General features: G+C 43.2%; 1 protein-coding gene across 5 annotated transcripts; it reads right to left on the bottom strand.

Moving 5' to 3' along the window:
- Positions 1-237: 237 nt before the first annotated feature.
- On the bottom strand, positions 238-24,346 carry cobll1b (cordon-bleu WH2 repeat protein-like 1b). 5 transcript variants are annotated; one of them, XM_053439654.1, is made up of 14 exons: positions 23,973-24,346; positions 23,684-23,764; positions 9,104-9,292; positions 7,609-7,813; positions 7,292-7,517; positions 6,813-6,857; positions 6,622-6,716; positions 6,231-6,467; positions 5,964-6,093; positions 3,715-3,937; positions 3,530-3,618; positions 1,747-3,152; positions 871-1,014; positions 238-775 (listed from the first exon to the last, which is right to left on the bottom strand). In XM_053439654.1, exons 1-13 carry the CDS (start codon positions 24,011-24,013, stop codon positions 907-909), a joined length of 3,075 nt encoding a protein of 1,024 aa, XP_053295629.1. In that variant the 5' UTR covers positions 24,014-24,346; the 3' UTR covers positions 238-775; positions 871-906. The 5 variants fall into 5 exon arrangements, with proteins under 5 accessions (XP_053295629.1, XP_053295630.1, XP_053295627.1 ...); XM_053439655.1 differs by having other exon boundaries at positions 238-781; positions 3,536-3,618; positions 23,973-24,345; XM_053439652.1 differs by having other exon boundaries at positions 238-781; positions 23,973-24,344.
- Positions 24,347-24,755: the final 409 nt, after the last annotated feature.

Genomic DNA, 24,755 nt, shown 5'->3' with positions numbered 1-24,755 from the left:
CAAACAAAAGACTTGAGAAGCGAGCACTATGGCAAATACTGTAATTGGCAACTAAATGCACAGCGTTGTTTTTTCCCACAAAAAAAGTAGTGCACATTTTTTTTTTTTTTTTACTTCTGGCAAATCTAAAGGATTCTCCACATTTTATAACTGGTGCCTTGTATTTAACAAGGTACAATTTCGTCTGTTTACACATAGACCCACTGAAAGACATGAGAATAATAAAGACCACAGAAATCCTGAAAAAAAAAACTTTATTCATAACAATTGTGCTTGACAAGAACAACAGGTTGGCTGTGCACAACAGTGTCCGTCTGCATAGTTTAATCACAACTCTGTAATACTTAAATATAGATTTTACTGTATAATCTAAGGAGCATTTAAGTACCTTAGGCTCAGACCTGTTCTGTCCTATACATCCAGTATTTTTTTTAGATAGCACGTTATCTGAATAAATCCAATAATATTACAACTCTTGAAAATCATTCAAATAATTTATAGAATCGTTCTCATTTAACGTTCTTGTTCCCACACAAACCGAAATGCATCAAATGCAAGATATTCTTCGTCACACAAAATAAAAGCGAGGCAGGAAAATATGCAAGTCAGCCCTGGTGTAGTACTTAATGGTGAGTGAGAAATAAACCGATATACACCAATTATTCATTTTTTCAAAATACATAGTTTTATGTACACCATTGCAGAGGTAAAAGAAAAGACAGTTCCCGCTTCTGTGTCGTGGGGTGAAGGGTTCGGGAGAACTCAACAGGATAAGCTACTCCTGGAAGAAAGAAAACACAATATTTCATCCATGTGCTGTGCATACATTTACATATTATACCCTACTGAAATGTGCAGAACTTTGCTCACAGTAGATGATAGATCGTCAGAGGATTCAAGGCACTGCTATGGACCGCTCTCTCCTTCCATTCCAACAATCCCACTAACAGTTGGTGCTTCACCCTCTGCTCCCTGTAGAAGGGCGTCTTTGTCACTGTCTTTGTTTTCCTCGTCCTGCAACATTGCAAAAGAGAAAAGATGTCACTGAGGACTAACTTTGCCTGAGAATATAAAGAGGAAACAGAAAAAGGAGACCAAGGCTGCATGTATTTTTAGAGCTAATAAAACAACTATATAGGCCCAACAAAAGTAAGTGCAGTAATTCTACGAATCACAATGTGAGCTGTCACGGCTACAGAGAATTCACATCATATCATGATCTCTTGGACAGTGTGAACTATTTTCTGATTTGCAGAGATTATGTACAAAAAAGAAAAAAATTGATCAGATGGCAATATGAAGCAAGGCAGTGTTAGAGATATATCTTATCTTTGATGCCTAAAGAAACACTTATTTGTACAAATGTAAAATGAATACAATGTGTAATACGAAAGATCATGATTATCATAATTAAGTCATACTAAAAAATATATCCAATTATTTTTCTCTTCTTCTTTAGAAACAAAGATTTGTGGATTACAGTGCAGTCTGCTCTCACAACTGCAGGCTCTTCCCTGGAGCTCAGACAGCGAGAGGATACCCATCCTTCCTCATTAGGTCTATTCTGTGTGGAATACTCTGCACGGGTAACGGAAAATAAGTGAAGTGGCTGAATTGTTGTTTAGTGATTTATTGTCCGCTGACTGTGTCCCACATCTTTGTAACAACACAAAGAAGTGCTCGGATCAGCAAATACAGTGCGATCTTCTACTCAAATTAAATGTATGATGTGCTGTCAGAACTAACCTTGAGCTGAGACGATCCTTTTGTCTCTACGGCTGCCGCGCGATGTGTAATCGGAGAGATCGGTGGCGACTGAGGTGACTTTGGTCCATGGGATAAGGACTGGCTCCGTTTCACTGCAGAGGTCACAGCCTGGGCAAAGCGGGACGGGTTTACAGGAGCGTAGGGCCTGGCGGCTGCGAAGCTTCTCAACTTTTCCAAGCTCAGCCCCAAACTTGGCTCTTTACAAGGCAAACTGCTCTGCCTTGTCATACGCATGATGGCTGCATTCTTGTCTTCCCCTTTCGGGCTCAGCTGGACGTTGCTGGTCCCCGTCGTCTCCTCTTGACACTGCGCAGGAGGTGAGGGAGGAGGTGGTAATGACACTGCTCTGTCTACACCTCCCGGAGCCTCCCTCTGGCCATAGCCAGGACTGGTGCTAATTCTTTTCTCTGCTGCTGAAGTTACATAATACCCAGGTGTTTTTTTATGCTGTGTCAAGCGGAAAGAACCGGGCTTAGGTTTAGTTGCGGGTGGAATTTTCATCTCCTTGACCTCTGTTGGTGAACCCGTTTGAGACGCCCCATTAGCAAGGGGTGACATCTTTTCAGGGGAAGGAGTAGATTCAGGTGCACCTCCATTAACAGTGTCTTGGGCAGTAGCAGTGCTAGTCAGTAAGTCTTCCCTGGGTGCAGTCGGGTGCAGCTCGCCTTTTTCCTTTGAGTCCGCCGTCTGGTCCCTTGGTGCTGTGCTCTCCTCCAGCTGAAGAGAACCAATATCAAGTCCCTCTTCTGGAGCTGGGGGGGGCATCTCCAGTGTCAGAGCAACTTCAAAATATCTCTGCTTCTCCAGAGATTTCGGAGGCACGATGGTATACGTTGTCATTCCCACCTTGGGGATGTAGTCCCTTGTCAGCTCATTGGAAGGCTTGGGCTTTGGCTCAGAGTCTGTGGCATAAATATTAGCTGCCTTCGTTGCGGCAGGGGCACTTGGCTCTGACTCCTGAGGCGACGAGGTCTCCGGGATGTCGGATAAGGTGCGTCTCTCGAGGTCAGGCAGGTCCAGCTCCCCCGTCAAAGTGGCCATTTCTTGCTTCCCCGATGATTCGACGCAGGGCGGGTCAGCTGCAGAGGGAACTTCCTCTGTGTGTGGTGGTGGAGGTGGAGGGAACGGTGTGAAATCTGTTTGCACTTCGGCGTCCTCTCCAGCGGGGCGTGATGTGCTGATGGCCACCGGGCTCCCCAACCTGTCAGCCTGCTCCCCGAGGGTTTCAGTGTTTGCCTGAGCGGAGGCCTGTGCTTCTGCCTCCTGCATCACAGGCGGAGAGACGCTGACGGCTTCAGTGCCGCCATCCCCCTCAACGGCTTGAGCCGTAGACTCTTCACAGATTGGCTGTTGGATTACAGTTTCAACTCTACCTGGACCATCGCCTATGAGGAAAATAAAATCATGTAAAACTGTCTTCTCAGGAGATAATTCATACATATCTATGAAAATTATCGATATGTATGAGTGTATGCAATTGTTTAGCGGCTTAATTGATTTTACGGGGACTATCTTGTCTGGGGTCTGCGCCATTGTCTGAGGGCCATTCTAGTCTTAACAATGCTACAAAGTGCTTTAATAAAAAGAACACCAGGAGGATAAAATGACAGTAACACAATGGAGCATGAGTAGGGAAATATAGAACAATAAAATGTATAAGATCATAAAACATATAGGTTAAGTTTATACAATATACCTGTAGGAATATTTCCATCTGCATAATGGAAAGGTCAATACCACTTTAACCCAAGAGCAAACTCACTTGTACCTGCCAGCTCAGATGGGTCTGTGTCAGCCGTTGTCGTCACATCACTGAGTGCTGCAGGAATATCCACTGTGCTCTGCAGTTTACTGTAAAAAATAATATAAAAAAATAAAAGAATTGCAAATGCTAATGAAGGGAAAACAACGTGGCGCAGCCTGGAGAAGTCGTACTACAGCTCGTACTTGCCATCTGAGGACAGATCACGGGTCTGATCTTCCTCACTGCCCTCCATCGGCACTGGGACCGGTATCTCAGTGTCTGCGGCCGGAGACTGCAGCGAAACATCGGCGGACTCACTGAGGCTGCCGTCCTCTCCCTGGGTGTCACTGGCGGCTGCAGACATTACCGAGGGAGTCGTCTCCTCCTGCTCCATAATCTCCTCCAGTGTGTTGGCAGCTGCACCTCCTGTAAAACATCATCATGAAGGATTACCAGTTGAAAACAGGTCACATTAACCAAAATAGCATTAAAACAGCGGATCGGTCGAGGGTCTCAGATCACATGAATCTTAAAAAAGGCTTTGAAATTCTCAGCTCAGTTGGTAAAGTTTTAAAACGATTTTAAGTTATTATATTTGTTTTGTTTGATAATGTTGTCCCATCTTAAGCATGAGAAACTAAGCGTCTAACACAAGTTGGCTCAGACTTTGCCTTTGCCATATGAAGAACGCAGCAGGAGATGGTCCAGGTCAGATGCGTTCAATAAAACATGTCTGGAGTGCTCAGGTGTGGGGGGGGGCTGAGTAGAACACATGCAGGAGGCAGGATATGATCTAACACATCAACACCAGCATATTGACCCTTCTCACCAAAGGCTCTCAATTCCCATCGTCTTCCGAGGTTGACATATTCTATAACCCTAACCCTATCGTATTTTCACTAGGGAGCTGACAGGAGAAACTCTGGAGAATGTCTGGAGCAACTGCCTCAGACGTTTGCGTTCTCACATAGAGAGAATATCCAGACTCTGGAAGCAGCCATACAGTATCATACACATTCACCGGTTCTAATAAGAAGCAAACGAATTCTCCTTTATAATCTGTTTCTCTTTTTCCCTCTTGTCGGGCTCTAAACACTTTCGGGGAAGTGCATCGCAGAGGAGCAGGGAGCAGCAGAAGGAATTTCAAGGCTACTTAAACAAAACTCAGTGTTCTCAGCCTCTGAACTCTACATGTACTGAGCCACGGTGGGCTGCTAGGGAAAGAGCACAGGAAGTGATCTCTCACTGTGGAACTGTGGACGCAGAGGGAGAACAGAGATAGTGCTGTACACAGGCAGAACGGAGTTGTGAAATCCTTACGATTACATTTGCTGCAATAGTGGCTATGGTTGATTTGGAGCTGAGAGAGTTTCTGATCACACAACAAGAATAAACTCATAAAGAAAACACGCAAAAGAGATATAAAGAAAACTGTGATATCGATCCTGGATATATTTACAGGACGCTAGTTAACGATGCTTAAAGCAACAGAAAATCTAAATAAGGTCGCTTTATCTGTTGTTTATACATCTAGATCTCGCTGCCCTATTTTACAGAAAAAGAAAAGAGGAACTACATTTTTATCATTAAAATATAAAAGGCTGTTTTTTGTCAAACCTCAGTTTAAATATTTCTTAATATTCATTGTTTTTGCTTCAAAATTCTCGGTTTGCAGGATGGGTGGTGTTTCCCTCTCAGAACAATACAGCGAGGGTCAGATGTGTCTTTACAATCGCAGGAAAGTATGTCAAAGCAAGTTAATTATAAACATCAGAGGAAAAGTTCCAAAGAACTCAGACCCAAGAGTAAAAGTAGTAAAAACAAACTTCTCAGGAACAGTCCTCTTTGTTTTATTAAAGTGGTTTGGGATTTTTGGACATTTCACTGATATCTGAATAAGAAAGACTTGACTTTTGATGTGAAAAAGTGAGTATATATATTAAAAAATGTCTCAAATAAGTCAACATATATAGATGAAAACAGTTTCAGAGACTAAGAAAAGAGGCAAAGTTCAAGCGCTGAAACACTAAATGAATGAATAAGGGCAGTATAGGGAACATGCTGACAGAGCTGCTGCAGCACTGTCAGCATGTACTCTATACAGTCTTATTTGTGGAAGCAGATCCTATAGCGCTAAACAAAAAGCCTATTTAGATCCATCACCGTAAAGTTCCCATGACCATGTCTCCTATGTCACGGGGGCTAAATGAAGCACTACTCCACAACGTCCACTAGGAGGCACAAGAGTCAAATCGAATGAAAAAGCTGTGGGCTGCAAACTCTGACCAGGACAGTCATGGAGGTTACAGTGCACATGACAAAAATATCAGACAATCTATTTCATATTACACTCATCAGTGACGTGTTTGAAAAGATGAACCAATGGAGTGAGTGATCATAGAAACTCACAGGGAACGTTGATAAACACACGGAAATGTAAACAAAGACAAACCTTGCTCATTTTCATCGACAGGAACCGTCTCTGGGAGGACAGCACCCGGGGATTTGGGGGGCGGGGGGGCCTTGCGTTTGGTCCTCTTCAGGGAAGACTCCGCCGATGACCCCCGACTTAAACCAGCCGCCTGCATGACAGCATTCACTTCAGATACATAATTGCTGCAGCTAAACAGGAATCCTCTGACTGTGATTCTACCATTTACAGTATGTTTTGCAAGTTATGGCTGCTGAGTTTTCAGAGTTAAATTTTCGGTCCACTCACCTGGTCACCGTCCACTTGGGTGTTGGGTTCAGAGTCGATTCTCCGGGGGGCGCTGAGGTTCGAGGCGGCGCCCTGAAACGAAAAGACCGGAGGCAGGGGAGCACGTCTCTTCTTGGGCCCGTCGGTGGGGCTCAGTGGAGAGCTGAGCGGAGACGTGTTGGTGCTGGGTAAGGCCATGCTGAGAGGTCGGGGCTTGCTCACGAGCACCGGAGAAGCCGGGGCACTGGCCGTCGTGGCCTTTGAAAGAGCAAACATCCAATCAGAGCAATGATAAGAGGACAAACACCAAAGTCCACGCGAACCAATGGCAAACCAAAGTAAAGAAACCTCCCTCTGAAGGGTACTTTCCAAAACATCAGTATCTTTGCATAATCAATGCACCGAAAAGTACCTGGTCAGAGTTCTTCTTGCTTTTTCTAAACTTGCTGAAGAGGCCTTTGTTTTCCTTCTCCTTCTGATTCTTAGCTTTGCCGGGCATGACCATTCCTAAGGAAAAAAAACAACGATAAGATATCATTAGTTCTGACAATTAAATACGACAAATCTCCTGATATCAGCCATAGAGTTTGCAAACAGAACTACCTGTATGAGCTGGTGAGGCTGGACACACAGGAGAACCAGGTATGCCTGCAGAAACAACAGGTGTGAGACTTTGTACAGAACCAGTGTTGTGTGTAGTACAGCAATAACACACAATAAATCTGCTTGTGGGGACTTTCTCTGCCTAGCCTCATAGTAAAAATGGAGTCCAGAAGAGTTGATGTGAGGAGATCATCCTGAGGATTCACCCTGTGCGAGTGGGGGGAGGCTGATGACGATTTTAACATGCAGCGGGAATCAATACGTGAATTCCTGCTTCTGCCTGAACATTCAGCGAGTTTCGGTGTTGTTCGGAATGTATCCGAGCTGAGAATCCCCAGCTTCATACTTCATGTGGGAAAGAGCCACCTCCGAAAACCTCAGAAAAGGTCTTGCGGCAATTCTGAGAGTTAATGTCTGATAACGGCTTAAGTGAGCTGACGAGGTATTGGTATGTAATGTAACAGCACATTAGCACTCACCTTTTGTGTCTCTTGCATAAACCTCCCTTAATGCATAGTCATTAAGAGAACTGGTCAAGTCCAGCGGGGCAAGCGATTGGACATCTCTCGACAGGACTGTGGTCTCTTGGGCGAATTCACATTTCTCACATATCGCTGGTAACAGCTGGACCAAGGGAACTCTGGGATTAACTCGCAGTATCGTTTTCTGGGTCTTCCTGTAGTTTATCACCATCCGAACTGTTGCCTGGAGAATAGAAAATGTTCCACTCAACATACACAGCAAAAAGCGGCGGTTGCTATAAGTGCCAGTAGGGTGTCCAAAGTGTTCAACGTACCTCGGGCATTTGAGGACTTGTCTTCTTATTTTTATCTTCGCCTTTAGGTTTGAGTATAATCTTTTCTGCATCTAAAGTTCCTATGAGAGCGTTGGGCTTGAGCTTGATGTTGTTCCTGTTGGCGGTGACCAGCTCTAAGGTGTGGCTCGATGGGTTCAGGTGATACGTTGCACAAAGCATCACCAGCAGATCCATTAGGGGTTTGCTGAAAGACACAGAGGGGAAAAAATAAGCATTTCTAGGCCATAAAAGGGACATAGTGAGGTGAAAGTGATATTTATAACAATATAAGAAAAATACGAATGATTTGACCTTTTAGTTGCCTCATTAAATGTTGAACGATATCAAATAATCACTTCCTGTTATTTGAGGGTAGTTGTTGGTTAATTTGAAGAAAGGCCCACTGGTTTCATAGCTTGTTATATTCATTGATATTTAAATTTAAAGGAACCATGCAGAATATGTGGAAAACAACATAAAGCAAATTTACAGTAAGCTACAGTGGCAACAGTAGACGCATGAGCCTTTGCTGAAATGGATAATACAGTTAAAACGCGATGCCTTAAACTTAATCCTCAAAACAAAGCGTGGAATCAGTTGTGCGGGCCGGTTTAGAGGAAGAAAAGAGGGCAAAGAATTCAGTGCCTAATCCCTTCATATCGGATTGGGCTCAGGCGTTTCTCAAGAGGGCTGAGCTGCAAAAGATACCTGTGAAAGTGTTTGTAAACAGTGTGCATTGTGAGGCAGATAATCATATCTTGAGTAAACTCTGTTGATGGAAAGTCAACGCAGAAGGACACGCAGACAGTGTTCTGAAATGATTGACTTATATTCGCTGTGTAACATTCTATAATGAGAAAATCTAAACAGATAATTGATTCCAACCCTGAGTGATGAGAGAATACAAACAAAGTAATGAATTCCATTTGGCTCCATGAATGCATATCAGCCTAAACCACACATTCAAGGACTCCACCTATCTGACTCAATGTGACTCTATGTGATGACATCAGCGTCATTGCGTAATGTTTAAACTGTGAACTACTGCAGTTCCCGTTCCCCCTAATCCTGCCTGTTTGGAATGGCCTGTTTGCTTGGCCTGTGGTGATGCTGGTTGCAGTTCTGTAAAAGTGACCTGCATGACTCAGTCCATATGGAACCACTGAACGCCACCACCACCACCAGTAGGCAAAACCCTCAGAGAATCAGTTGTTGAGTTCCAGCCACAGCTTCAACAGAGCACTGGTGGCCAGTTTATTCAATATTGAATGTATTTTGTTTTGGAATCACACCAAACTTCACAGTGCACATCCTTGAGCCCTTAAGAACACATGTGGCAAGCGTGAAGCCAAGGAGATGAACAGTCTGTTCAGTCTAAATACACAATTCTGCCAAATTTGCACAAAAAAGAATCATCCTTTATGTGCAAATTCAGCCAAATAGATGCATATATGCCACAATCTGCATTTCAAATGTGTGAGTGATTTTACTGTACCTGCCGTGGACTGTGGTCATCTTTTCTATTCCCCCAGGCAAAACCACAACCAGAGAGAGGTCCTTATCGATGAGGTTCTCTTTCTGGTCCATGGTTAAATGAGGGTTTCCCGGGTACCACTGAGAGAAACCTGGGGAATCCAGATCCTTTAGTCCTGGTGGGGACGGTGCCTTGCTTTTGGTCGACACCCTGCATTCAGGAAAAGAAAAGGGTAAATTATTCTCATTGGCTTCAGAATTTCACGGCCCAGGCACACTCAACAGTTTCAAGATGACTGGGTATGGTTTTCTACTTGTGTGCATGTGTGTGTTCGTTTTTCAAAAATACTTTCTGCTCCTTCAGACAATAACCTGATTGAAAATCCAAAGTGCACCAGACAGCATGAAAGGAATCCTTTTTTCCTCCCTCAGGTTTCAGACGGCAGTGAAGCTACTACATGAAAGGACCCGAGTCCGCTTTACAAACAGGTCACAAGACGACCCAGGGGACAGATTTACTCATTGAGCCTGAAGAAACGGCTGCGAAGGGACGGACATGTGAGAGAGCGACGAGTAATGCGGCGCAAGATAGAAATTTCCCATTTAATACGGTTGGCCTGGGCCCGACATTAATGGAAACTGTGTCAATAAAGTGTGGGAGAGGGAGCAGGAGCAGTCATGTGAGAGTTACAGACTCTCATATGATGCAAAAAAAAACAACTAAACATAGGCTTATCATTATTATTGATTGTACCACTGACTCCATTTGTTGCCAAGATTTTCTATCAGCTGTGAGACAGTAGGACAGAGTTATCGTGTGAAATAATAACACCTTTCACATAATGCTCCTGAGAAGCGGTGAACAATGAAAACCTGCTGACGGCAAGCAACACAATGTTTTCATTTGAGCGGAGGCCGTCATTACTGTGTTGGAAGATTAGCTGTGAGCCATTTTGTTTTGTGTCGCCACTCACTCGGCATGAGAAGCTGCAGATGATGAGATAAAAAAAAACACAAAAAATTAAAACTAAGTAAACACAAGATTACATCAACTCAGCAGATGCCACGCTATCGTGCTGTAACGCCATCGAGTCGCGCAGTGAGCCGAGGAATCCCCCGGCTTCAGAAACATCGAGTCAGTGTTTGCGGACCCGCAGTGGCCTGAAGTTCAGCCTGTGAAGTCTCACGTGGGGGCCACTGCTCATTCAAACAAAGGAATCCGAGCAATGCAAGGTCACAGGCTCTGATGAGGCACGTCTAGCAAAGGATTATTAGTCTTGCTACGGGGGCGGCTGTCCTTAATCACTGGGACTACAGCGTTTCTGGAAACACACACGCACAAACACACATTATTGTGTTTCATTCAGAGGGTCCCATATTCTGCAGATATGCTTCTCATGGAATCAGGATTGAGCGTTTGTTTCACTGTTTTCATACATGTGATGAAAAGCAGAATTATATCAGCACAGCCTCTGAGGTCACAACGCACATCGCACACAAAAGTCTCAGTCATGATTGTTGAGACTGCTATTTGCAAAGTGTAGCTATTCGAATGTGTTAGCTGGAACCACGTTACGACTGTGTGGGAATAATACCGCCATGAGAGGGAAGGCATAATAATATAAATACAAGCCCTTCATTCCGAGTGCCTTAAGTATTCTTAACTCCATAAAGTGACATCCATTCCACAGAGAAGCCATGAAAAGAAAAATGTTGTGTACAATTCTAGAAAATAGGACGACATGGTGAATATCCATTGTATGTCTTCAGTACTCCCACCAGCAGATGTCAGGGATCATCAGCGGATGTGTTTCGGCTTTTTAATCACAAGACGCTCTCCTCTGAGTCAGGCCTGCCGCAGGCTGATCTGACCTGAGAGCGTGTCCCTGACGACTTGGGGCCCAGTTGGGATCCTTCCACCTGATCCAGAGCCGGTGACGGCAACGTCTGCTGTCTGTGAGGTTCCTTTCATGGTCTTTTGCGACCCCGTGCACGTGCCTGATTTAATAACAGCCCACTGTTGTTTTTAAGTTGTCTGTGTCTGTCCCTGTGGTTCGGTTTTACGATTCTATGTCCTCATGTTGTTGCTTGTTTATTGAGCTGAACTAAATATTCCACCTGGGCAGACAAAAGAGTTCCATCCTATTCTATTCTATTCCCCATTGAAAGGTGCAATTACATTCTCATATTTCCTGTGATTCTGCGGCAGTTAAAAGAATAACAACGAGGAGGACTGAAGTGTGAAAGGATATGCTGACAAAAACCTCTTCTAACTTTGTGGAGTTAGTGTTCAGTGAGCCATGCAGCCATCAGATTCAGTTGGCTGCAGCATGTTATTGCTATGGTACCTATTGCTATAACCACTAGCAATAACATGTTAGTGACACACTGTTAGCCAAGACCTTAAAGACTTGTGTCTGAAAACATTCACTATTTACAATATACTGTATTTGCCATCTTGAATTTGTTGGCAAGAGTTATACTTCTCTAATAAAATGAAATATGCCACAGTCACAAAATAGACCACCTATCACTGCCTCACAGGTTCACACAAACCATCTGTCTCATGTCAGTAATTTTGCTTTAACGCATTATCGTCTTGTAGTCTTTTAAAAACTGCTCTTGAAATCCATAAAGTCGAGTCCGAGGTCGGCCAGTATCATTCTCGGTACAAAAGGAAGAAACTCAGTAATTTGAGACATCGCAAGAAGAGCTGAGGCAGCAGCAGAAAAAACAAACAAGCAGTGAGAAGATGGACACAGCAGAAACACACTTGTTTGCTGTTCATCTTTGAGCCAGGAAAAATAAAGCCACCATCAAGTAGCCAGCATCATTCTGCTGTGTGAACTGAAACGAGCGGGAATCTGTCTCAGAAAATAGAATCAAAGGAACAGTTCATCCACAGCCTGCTTACTCAGGAGAGGACAGGAATGGGTTGCACCAGTTGTGTCTATGTGTTTACGTGCAAAGTTATTCATAGATTCTTAAGAATTACCAAGTACTTCCAAAGTAGCTATCCCCTAAATCAGATTGTACCAGAAAAACCTAAGCAACGCTACAAAGACTTTGCTTCCCTTGGTTTCTTTACAAACAACTTTACTTGTGAACACTTCTAGATCCTGAGTAAAAAGTCCAGAGGAAAGAGGTCTGCACGATCTTCTCTCAACAATATGGTTGTCAGTAATAACCATAGACTGACTGGGGTAAAGATGGATGACCTGACTCCTCCCCCAAAATTAAGCCAAAGTGTTATCTACCACCTGGTGGCTGGCTGCAGTATGGCTTATGAATCTTGCATCCTCCATATTAATTCATGGGACATGGACCAAATTTGTATTTATCCACAGATTGTTTCGGCCATTTTAGCTAGTTCTTATCACACTAATGTAGGTTGGGTTTATAATAAGTTATTTCATGCTAAAAGTCAAGATTAACAGCTGTGAATGACGATGGCAGTGTTCTTATTTGGGATATTTTGGCTTTGATTCTGGACAGTGGGAGGAAGCGGAGACATTAAATGTATCTAATACGAGTCTATGCAAGTAACTAGTTAGGATACTTAACATGCTAATATTTGAAATCCTTTTTGAAAAGCACATCACACAGACATACTAATAGACATAAATTATGTAATATACAGCCAAACTATGGTTACAGTCATTCTAAACCAGGACAAAACTTCACCACACATCAGTATAATGTCATAAAAGTGAGAGATGCTGCATGATGCCTGAGACGTGTCTTCTCGTGTCTTTAATCGGATTTAAAAAAATGAATCAATCGGATTAGCTAGATTTTGTTTTCGTTCCTTTTTTTACATCAGCTTCGTACCACACTTGTTTGATCTGTCCGTCATCATTTCCACCAAATAACCCAGTGAAGCCTGTTGCAGTGAGCTGCTGGATGTGAAGGGAGACTTCATAGGGAAGAAGAAGAAGGCTGCACACTGATGCTGTATATATAAATCAGTTTTAAACCTTTTAGGATGTGTAGGAGGTGTTCTCTGTCAGAGCCACCATCACAGAACTGCACTAAACGTACCTGTCTCCTTGCACTGTGTACCCTGTAAAACCCTCCGCTATGTGTTAATATAAACCATATTGATACTATATATCATTTTATACAATAATATTGTCTTTTGCACACTGTCTACATATTCTTACACTCATAGTATATTATATTATCTATTGTATAGTCGAATACTTATATTTATACCTCTACTATATATCATATCATATTATATCATACTCTTTGTATATTCTTTGTATATAATATTCATACATGTGTACATTTTATTATTATTATATTTACTATTATTATATATACTGTTGCTGCCATTATTACTATATACTGCTATTATACTGGTAGAATTACTATCATATATAAATATATATATTATGTTATATTATATACTATATATACTGTACTATTTGTATATACTGTCTAACAAGAACATTACCATCATATCATCAGTACTATTACCATCATCTTGCCACTGCACCTTATCTACCTATTTATCTTGTGTTCCTGTTTTTTTATTCTTTCTACCTCAATATTTTTTATTTTATTCTATTGTATTGTATTTTATTGTATTCAAATATACCTGCTGCTATGACGACTTAATTACCCTTCGGGGATGAATAAAGTAATCTATCTATCTATTAGGCCATGTATTTTATATGATGTTGTTTATCTAAAGACTGTACTTCTCCTGTTAGCAGCTAGTAAGTGAAACAAAGGGATTTACTAAGGACTATCAATCAACTGAAATGACTCAGACAGTTTTGATGACATTTTAGAGCTGTGATGAGATATTTGCATTTAAATATGTTGCAATGATTAGACTAAAAAATGATCAAATCTTTTTGTTCTCCAACTGTTTGGATTATGGTGATTAAATGCAGTCTGAAGTCTGTTGATAGTCTTTACATTGACATATTACATTTGATATACAATATAAAAATTACCATAAAACGTATTCAGTATCACTCAATACAGCACATGCAAGCTGTGCCTCAAATTGCTTCACCTGGAGAAAATCTGGTTTGATCCTATATGGTTTATCTGAGCATCCCAGAAACGTAATGAGTCCTGTCAGTATTCCCATGATATCTGCTGTCTATGTTCATTGTGCCCATCACACATAACGATGTTGACACATAACTCAAATTTTCCCTTCACATGGAGCTACATGATGAAATAAATTTACATAACATCTGTGGAGTACACAGATGCAGAGCAGGGTGGTACTTCCCCCCCCGGGTCCCAACATTTAGCCCCGTGGGGGATTGAAAAAACAGATAAACTGTCAGCATGTTGTTAATTTTATCCAACACTATCGTTTACTATTATAGGATGCTACAGAAACTGAGACTCTGCCACCTCCAGGGACCAGTAGGGGTGTTTAAAACATTTAAGGCTTGTGAATAATGGAAAGTCGACCTCTACCAGTGTGAGATGAATAATACCACACAGATAAGAAATTGTTGATGTGAAACCAGCACAATGACCATGAATTCCCTGCAGAGCAAGTAAACACAGAGACCAGTTAAAACTGACATTTACTCTGTGGTCTCCACTGGGTACAAAGTCCCAGCTTCATGAATCTGGCTCTTTATTTGGCAATGAGATTATGACCTTTTCTTTTTCCACATATTGTGACAACTGGTCTAAAACTGGACCTTGTAAGTAGATATATTTAGAATTGAACCGGTTCTTACATGATTTGCAATAAATGTACATAAAAACGGTCACGTGATATTCAACTGTGAACAATTAATATATTAACATGGGGGGGGGGGGGAAATGCACAACCCCCCCGCCTCAGGTTCAGGGTCAGCCAAGTGTATACAGCTGTGTCATCAGTGATTTCATCAAGACGTCTCGAGGCTGCGACAGACACAGACACACAGGCTGGTTTGTTTTTGGCTTCCAGCCCTTGTTCAGAAGCCCAGGATGTGTGGCTGAATGTGAGGAGACGTGTTGAAGCTTGACTGGGCTGATGCCTCATTCACCGGGTTTCCCTGGAAGGTCTGACACTCACAAACAAGCCCATTCAATCGCACAGGACCCGTTCCTACTTCCTGACAGGCCTGATCCCAGGCTGCAAGGAAATAACAGGCTTGCTGTCGATCTGCCATTTACTGTTTCACCGTACGGTGTTTATGTGAACTTCACTGGTGCAAACAAATGGACTCAAATATCCAAATTAACACTGCAAACTATGGTGGCTTCCTGAGATGGATTTAACAACAGCCATAAATCGATTTGTGAGTTGAATATGTGCGTCAGTTCAAACAGATGTCTGGTGTTGTGCCACACACCTGACAAAAACGTGCTACAGAGCTTGAAGCAGTTGAGAACAGCCTGCAAGTCTCCAAAGTTCAAACAGGCCTGGTAAGAGTTCAGCTAAATCTTTACTGATGAGCCTCAAAATGATAAAGGAAGGCAGAAGCAAAGGCCTGCAGAAGATCCAGATGCTACATCTCGTGTAAAAATACTTGAAATACTTTAGTGCTTATGTGTGAAACAGACAGAATGACAGCGGGAGAGGGGGGAGGGTTTATAGACTGGTGGAAATACAATACTGTCCTTTCTTTAAAGTAATCAAAAATGAAATTTCCCTGCATTCGTTTGGACCGTACTCCAGCTGGCATGACTTTTACCAGAAACATCGCCGTCACTTCTGTTTGCTTTTCTCCACCCGATCCAATAAATTCCCTTCAGGCAAAGTCCTTGATCAAACATAACAATGATCAAGTGGGAGCAGCCCAGAGAAGAAACCGGACCAAAGCACTGGCAGAAACTTCCCTCTGAGGGTCTGAGGATTATGCAGAATGCCTACTCCGGTATGTTAGCAGCTGCTGAGCAGCAGGACGGCCCCTGAGGGATTTCTTGTCCACGATGGCTTCATGTACCAAAACAACAAACAAGATTCCAACAAGGGTCCTTCTGCCCGGTCACACATTGTGACAGCACAAAGATTAATCTAAGAAACGAGAGCAACAATTCAATGCTCCGGGGAGCAAAGCACACGGCTCCTCAGGCAGCGGTGCACTGGCTGGCTGTACAGTCAAATGTACAGGTTCAAACATGCCAGAGTGCAGCAGGTCCAACACACCCTCCTCTTCAAGTCAAAATACATGCCACAGTCTTATTAAACTGTCTGTATGATAAGAATAAAAGTGCAAAAACTATAGTTGACGGTGCTGTCTGACACTTTCAGAGGAGTTCTGTGACGGCACTGCTCTGTTAAGATAATACTATAGACATAACAATGAGCAGCAGGTACGTGGAGGGCAGGTGTGACAGACCTGCTTTTCCTCTCACTTTGCAAACCCTCCATTCCACACTCTCTTACCTCTCTGTCTGACGCCGTCTCCGCTCAAATCATTTCCATGCTGCTGCGATTGTCTCCCATGGGAACTCAGACTAAACAGTATCAGTGTAGGTTTTCAAAAAAATTCAAAAAAGTGGCCCACCTTTAATGCCACACCCAGGCTGTGACATCAGAAATATGTCTCCCCTGAACCAAATCCTGTCGGCCCCCTCGCTGCGTCTCTGAGAGCTCCGGCGCTGTCGGTAGCTGCCTCCCCCTGAGGTCATGAGCAGCAAGGTAAGCAGCTTTGCCTCCCTGTGCAGACATGAACCTGTGGGTGGGGCCAGAGGAGCAGCAGTGAAAGCCACACTGCAGCCCGTGAGCTCTCAGTGGTTAGCGACTGGTGTAGATAGGCCAAGTGATCATGATGTGTATTTTATCATGAGTGGAGGAGAATTAAAAAAGGTGTCTCTTATCTCCATTAGCGTCCTCTCACAGTTTTGGAATCCTCCCACTCCCTAATTTAATCAGATAATTCTCCTCTATTTCATTTTCACAATGAAATGCAATGAGAAACTCGGCCAACTTTTCAGAACCACACCTTAGCTCTACACAACTGACTCACTACCAAACCATGTTAGTGGACTTGTTAGTTGAGCATAACAACGACGATAGTGTTTCAAACTAACACAGGCATGAAACTCAACTTCTTGACAGTCGGCCCTTCCTCCTTTTGAACACTGACGGGCCTCACGTTTGTTCGGTGATGATTTGATCATTGTTCCTCACTTCAAGCCATAAAAATATCTGATCTACAATCAGCTATGATTCCAGATAACACTGCTCCATTAGGAAAATGACAATTGAAACAAAAGCTGCGACTACAACAATATCCTGATGTCAACACAGATATTCATGAGAGCCGTCCGGATGCTATTTTCATTAAGAGCTGTCAAAAGAGGCCGTCAGCACCTGGCACTTAACAGATCCTGGACGAGAAAGCAGATGTTTTCATTGTTAATTTAATCAACAGATTGAAATATAACAAAAGAAAGTAAAAACTCAGTCGTCAATGGGGAAACGTATAAGTTGCTGATGAAATAAGCATCGTCTTAAATTAAATTAAGCTGGACCAAATTCCACGGACATGATAGATATCAGTTCCCTAAACATGCCTGATTATTTTTCATCCAGTGAATTGTTCTCTGGGAGATGAAGGAAAATGCTCTATCTCACAATGTTAAAAAACCTAGCTCCGCCCCTGGATATAACTCTACTTAAATGGATTCCTACCAGACCCAGACCAAGTGCTTCCACCAGGTCTAATGTTAATCAATTCAGTTGTTTGAGCTGCATATACATACTGTGTGTACTTCCGTGAGTAAACAAATCTCTGCTTCCTTTGCTTTGAAAAGATTATTACAATCTGGAGCTGTGACCTTGGCTTTGAGCCTCATTAGGAGCCTGTTGTGACTTTCCTGTGATCACAAAGCATCCGATTGAAAAGTTAAAAATAAAGTTTCAAACATATTGTCTGGAACCCTATGACTTCCACTATGAACATTGTTTTCCTGCAAATGTGATTGAAGTGCTTGATAAAAATCGATGGGCTTTGTCCAGCAGACTGTTCAGTGCCTGATACGGAAGCAATAACTTTGACTTTCCATTGTGAAACAAGTCGGCGGCCCTTCACTTTCTCTTAAGAATGTGCGCCCCGCTCTGCAAACAACCAGCACAGAATACCTCCACTGATAAGGAGGCTAAGTGGTGAGCGGAGATGTCGGTGTGTGGGAGCGGGAAGGAGGAGTTGAAAAATCAGACCGGTGGTGATGGTTATGGGGGGGGGGGGGGGGGGGTGTCCCTGAGAGAAGCCAAAACATTGGGGCCACAGAGCCACAGCTGGTAATTTGAAGAGAAGTCACTCAGAGCAAACTCTGTTTTTTTTAAAGCGGGTCTGGAAAGGCCATTAGCATCGTGGTGTAAACTGTATGGGGTGAGTGGAGATTAGGGAAGGGGGGGGGGGGGGGAACAGAGGGACACGATGAGAACTTCCCACTTCCGTTGTGTACTGTTTATTATTGCAGGGCAAAACAAAAAAACTTTTCCCACAGTGTTTTTTCCAGCACAGGCCTGGATCCACTCAATCCCCCTGAGTGTCCTCAACACCAACATGTAGCATTCGGAGAAATCTTGGTGCCAGTCAGTATTTTCATGATCCAGCTCATTTTCACTGCGTTACTTATTCCCTGTGGAGCCCACCCTTGCACTTTCTGATACTACAGCAGAGGCAGAGGAAGATCGCAGGCCACTATGACCTCAAGCCGGTTGGGGTAATGAGATCTAAGATTAGAGCCGAGCGATATATCGGTTGGCCGATAAAATCTGCTGATATCACAAATGCACGGGTTCCAGAGTTTGTTCCCTGATAAGCGCACAATGTACGTTTTGGTGCCTGTGTATGCAAAAATAAATATTTTTCCATTCAACAAACGTATCAAGAAGGTAAAATACCTTGCAGAGAGAAAAAACTCTCCCCCCCCTTTGAGTCATAATTTTAACTATCACACTGCGTTCGTTCATCTGAAACAATGCAGTATTGTCTGCAGCAGGAAATCTTTCAAAAGGCATGCTCTCCATCAGATCCTGATCCTGCACCAAAACGGCCACATCCAGTGTCTTCCTTCATTGTTCGGTGTAAACCAAATATTCAGAGTTGCACAACCCCTTGAGCTGTGGCAAACAAAAAGAAAACTCCACACTTTGTCTGATTGTCACTGGGGTTACACCCATTTCTCACAAATGCAAGAACAACATCCGTCCGTCCTGATCTTTTGAAGTCCAGGTCAGAGGAGGAGCTTCTACAACTTTCCCCCAACTTTCCCTCAGACGATAAAAAGGCCTGACTGAGCTATTTATGACCTAAATTTACAAGTTTGTGTATTTCTACTCAACCAGATTCTGCGGCTTAATCCAAAAGTAGCACCTCAGAGTCATAGTACATAATGAAATACAGCTGCAATAGAAACAAAGAGACTGGACCTTTAACGCAAAGTTGCTGAACGCACCAATATTGTGCTTGCACGCTACACTCGCCACAGAAACCATGTGCACAAGCTTCTGGGTGAATGAGACAGCGCCACCAGGAGAACGATTCAAAAGGTGTACACTTCCCCATCCTGTGCCCGGTCGGAGTAAGCTTGGCTCCATGATTTGTCATCAGTTGGATAATTTGCTATACAGCTTGTCAACGTCTCGTTAAACAAAGCCGCAGTTTACTCAACCAGTGCCAGACGTGAGGGGGCCCGGGCCCTTTTTCCACACGTCCAGTATCTCATCTGAACAAGACAAACACTGATAATGAAGGTCAAACGAAACAAGGCAATCGGTTTCTCTGTCACGTAAAATGTCTGAATGTTATTGGAGATAAATAAAAGTTCCCATTGAGCGCGCACAAAGGTCGTATTCATGTTGGCCCGTATTCGACAGGCCGAGAGTGGGAGGCGTCCAACTGTCGTGCCCTGGAAGAGCGCATTACAGAAACAATGAGGGGCCAAGTCCTGCAGTCTGTTCAGTCAGTGTACAGACAGAATCTGTGCAGCCAATCTGTTTAAATGTGCCGCCGTGCACAACACTCTCATATACAAACACTCATTAGTTGTATCTACTTTAGAGATTTAAAGGAAATGCCTGTAAATGCAAACACGCTGCGTTTCATAATGATCATAACTGTCCAGTGAGGAGTATTCACTGGTATTTACGGTCAGTGCGTTGGTTTCAGTGTGGCAACAAAGACCAGCCATTCTTCTCCCCCCCCCCCCCCCCCCCCCCCCTTCCCCTTGTTATTGGCCATTTGGTCTGTTTTAGCCCCGTGAAGCAGAAATGATCCACCAGCTCATCAACAGGCCGAGCTTAACGCTGATTTTCCTTTCTGCTTTATGGCATCTATAGTGGGCGGGTGTGTTTGAATGACATCTTTCATCTTGCTTTTTGGCCCCAGATGCTGTGAGTAGGCTCTGAGAGGGCAGCGTGCTGTGGGCCACATTAAGTCTCCTCCTGAATGAAGACAGCTTTGTTGTCTCCGAGCATAATCTCAAGGAGGAGTACTGAAATATGCTTCAGTCCACTCAAAGCCCTGGGTTTTTATTTTCAATCTTCATCGTTTCTGTTTCCACTCCGACGTGCCCATCTTCTTCAGCTGTATCTCCAGTCTGGCCGGTCGATCTCGCCATGATTTTCATCTGTGGCCTCATGTGAGCAGCTGTGCCCTTGGACTGCCTGCATGTCGGGGGAAACAGCTGTGGGGATTCACGATACCTTAACTAATTCCACATTGTGCCCTGAAGAAAGCCAGCCATGTGAGATCATGGTTTAAGGTGTGTCCAATTTAGCAGAGCTCCGAGCTCCAAGCCGAGCACTGGTAGAATACAAACGAAGGAAGACTTGTGCGTCTTGGTACATTTAGAGAGAGGGGAATAGAAACTAGAATGCCACTCAGTAGAGTTCATACCTCCACCAAGGCCCAACATTCCTCTTGTGAAACCACATTTAAATACACAAGATCTGGATCTTCATTTGGATCTGCACCTCATTGAACACACACACATAAATATTAGTCCCCTAAACATGTTGGTTCTTTTTAAATCAATATCCATGAACTTATTGGGATCTTCCTTAGTTCATGACCAACCCCTCCACAAAATATCACGAAAGTCCATTGAAGCCTGCTAGCTAACACACCAGAAGGGCGCTCTCATGAAGACGTGACTGATCTCTCACTTGGGATTTTGCTCAATTAGCTTTGCGCAGCGCTATCATCCCTAAAGTTGTTAGCATCCTCGAAGACAGTCTGACCTCATAGTTTCAGACACAGTTGTGCACGTACACACAAGTGTCATGCAATGCAGTTCTCTCCCTCTCCCCCCCTCGTCTTCTGAGAGAGTCTGAGAGAGTCTGAGAGAGTCTGAGAGTGGCGTTCAGGCTGCGTCCATCTGAATCCCCGCTATCCCTTTAAATAGAATGAGTTCTATGGCAAATGAAGACATTTATTTTATTATTTATTTATTTATATATTCAAATCTGAAAAAAAAAAGAAGTATTTCCTGAACAGTACTGCATCCTTCCACCAAGTTTCCTGGTATCTGTCCTGTCGTGTTGGCGTAATACGGCTAAACTGAAACACGACATCCTTGCCTCAGGTAAATACTGTTGCAATTAAGGTTCTGATTGTAGTACAAATAAAATCTTGAAATTTATTTGTAACTGAGCCAGAAATAGGAAATATTACGGGGAAAAAAAAGAAATATGAGGTCAAGGGGAAAACTTCCTATATGACTGCATTTGGAAAAGTGAGCGGCTCCAGCTCCACATATAACATATATTGGCTCCAAATATAAGAAGCCACAAATAAGACTGGGAACATGTGTCCCTTCGCCCACACCCCAGCAGCTTATGGAAGAGTGTGGTTTACTTAAAACAGTCAGACCACAGAGTGATTTAGGTAGTCTGCTGCTCGCCGCTGCCAGGGAGTGTGGCCACGCTCCCAGATTACAAAATACTTATGAAATATGACTGCGAGCAACACCAAGAGGGTGTGTGTGTGTTTTTGTGTACGATGTGCCTGGATGCTAGTTTTTTTTTTCCACAAAAGGAAAATGGAATTATGCAGGGCAGGGGTGGAAACTTCCCTCTCATGGAATCCTGGATTGGAAACTATCATGTGTTTGAATTCTCACCTCTAATTAAAATCTAAAAAACTTGGTAGATCTCTCCTGAAGGCCAAAGTAGTGACTGCAGATTAAAGGGAAAAAAAAGTCTGGAAACTCACTCCCCCCCCTTTTTTTTTTTTAAATGATTCCAACCACTGGAATAAAAGCAGCTGACATCATCTCTAAACCCGTGAACCAAAACTGATGGGAAATTCCATTGTGTCATATATTCACAGCACTTTTTGGGGTATTTTCACCGTGAGCTCTCTGACTATTGGGCATGACAAATGAGTGCTTCATAGAATATCGGTTTCAGGTCCAGCAGACGCAAGACTTCCTCAGAGAAACAGAAAAGACGGTCCTGCTCATCACAGAGACAGAGGAGGTCAAATGTTTTGCCTGCAGGATACTTCCCATGACCTCTGCATATGGTCAAGGCAATTTCTCAGTTAAAAAAAACAAAACTCAGAGCAGGAAATGACCAGAGTTCAGAGGTTGAATTGTCTGCACGTCTGTGACTTTGCTGCGTTCGGACTGGGTCAAAGGAATGTGTTGAAATTGTGTGTGTGTGTGTGTGCAGATGGATTCATATTTACAAAGGTGGCATTATGCTCGTGTCTTAAACAGCCGGGTCTTTCCTTCTGATCGACGCTCGCGGAGAGATGAACTGGATTTTGGTGCGATGTGTACATTGAAAAAAAAAACTGACAATTTCTGGGCCTTCCTTTATACTTTAAATAAAAAATATATATATTTGACTCAGTTATTCAGAGAGGGGTAAATGTGCCTTTTGCTTTCAGCCTCCACATGTTAGGAATGAGCGTCAAGAGATCCTAAACTTATTGAATCATTCCCCTCTCTTGGCCCATTTCAAAATCTTGTGCTTTATATTTTCCATAGTTCATTATATAGACACTGATGAACATGTTTCTATGTATGTTCTCTGGTTTGAATCTGTTTGCTGTGTTTTTAGTATGTTTCTGTGTGTTTATTTTGTCCCTTCTCTTATTTATATTTGAAACTCTATCATTAAGGTTGTGTTTTTGTCTGCATTTGTTTGTTTGTTTGTAAGCACGAAAATGTAAAAACTACCTAACCGATGACATTTTGTGGAGGGGTGGAGCACGACCCAAGGAGGAACTCACTAAAGGTTGGATCCTTTTTTTGTCCTATGACATTACGTGAGTGTTTTTCCACACTTTGATTTGTCAGAGAACGACTCGTGGATGGTGATGAGAAGAACCCAGCATGTTTAAGGGACCGATATTAATGATTGTGTGCAATTTAGTGAAGATCTAAATAAACACTGGACGTGGTGAATTTAGATGTGGTCTCTTAGGGAACTGTTTGGCCAAGATAAGGTTCTAGTTTACTTCATTGCTGCCAGAAATTGACAAGTAACACAACCTTCCTTAAAATAAATGATGGATACAAAATAAAACAACCTATTTAGACCTCTGGGAGTATACAAGGCTCCTGGACTCACACGCTCCCATTAGTTCTTCTTGATTTCCCCTGTGATCAAACAAACAGAGAAGGCAGCAGCTGCTGATCCCTATGACAGATCTACTGAACATACCTCAGAGCTGAGCTCCGTGGATGGGGCAGGGATCCGTGATCATCCATGACGAAACTCATAGGTTTCTCAAAATCCCTCGGACTAAAAACACACACAAACACAAAAGGCACAGGTCATTTCCAGCAGCAGCAGCAGCAGCTCACATACTGAATGTTGTGCAGGTTCGTCTGAGCCGATGCGAACACGGACACTGAAATGTGGGCGAATCCCTCACGAGATCTTCTCTAGTCTCCACATCGACAGATTGTTCTTCTCCTTCTCACTAGATATCGCATGGTCCGTCTCTTACCATGAATGCAGTCGGTGGTCGATGCAGTTGTCCACTTCCATCAGTGTTCACACAGGCAGGGCGAGTTGTGTTGTGGAGCCTTTTGCGCACACGTTGTGTTTGGATGAATGATCCATATTTCCGTTCAAGTCCTCTGTCTTTGCGCCTTTACGCAGCGCATTGCAGTGTGGTGCGGTGTGTCTCTTTGCCTGTGTGCTCCTCCTGACTCTGAACCCCACACTCCAACACATCTAAATCATTTTCCCTCCTCACATGATCGTACACAACTTTTTTTCCCTCGGTGCATCCGAGACTGAGATGTGGAGAAGTGGGGGGCGTCTCTCTCTCTCTCTCTCTCTCTCTCTCTCTCTCTCTCCCTCTCTCTCTGATCCTCTCACTTTACCTTACCTTCGGAGGATCCTGAGGAAACTGCACGGAGCCCATGTTCGCGTAACACAATCATATCTCCAATGACAACACAAAAAGCTCGTCGGTTTTCTGTGTAATAAACTGCACAAAAAACACTCCAACGTTTCTTGTTGTTGTTTTCAACTTCCTTCTAACAAGGGTTTCATTTGTCTGCAGCGACATCGTGTGGTAAAACCTGGGAACTACAAATCTCCCTCTTCCCATAAATATCCACACAAAAATTCAAAATTTAAATATTCCAACTTACAATTACATTTAAAATCTAGGATCAGTGATGTCATATATGGATTTATTTGAATAAAGTCCTGTGATACCTCGCTTTTAATATTTGTACTACCACTAGTCTGAATTACTTAAGCGAGAGCGGGGTAATGT

The sequence above is a fragment of the Pleuronectes platessa genome, chromosome 14 (genome assembly GCF_947347685.1).
Source record: "Pleuronectes platessa chromosome 14, fPlePla1.1, whole genome shotgun sequence".
Lineage (NCBI taxonomy): Eukaryota > Metazoa > Chordata > Actinopteri > Pleuronectiformes > Pleuronectidae > Pleuronectes > Pleuronectes platessa.
This window is presented reverse-complemented; position numbering and strand designations above follow the sequence as displayed.

Coding starts and splice junctions, on each gene's coding strand:
- cobll1b (XM_053439654.1), bottom strand. CDS start 24,013: ATGGAAGTGGACAACTGCATCGACCACCGACTGCATTCATG. Junction 9,293..23,683: donor CCACGGAGCTCAGCTCTGAG/GTATGTTCAGTA, acceptor TCCTGAATGCAG/GGTGTCGACCAAAAGCAAGG. Junction 3,938..5,963: donor TGTCGATGAAAATGAGCAAG/GTTTGTCTTTGT, acceptor GATGTTTTACAG/GAGGTGCAGCTGCCAACACA.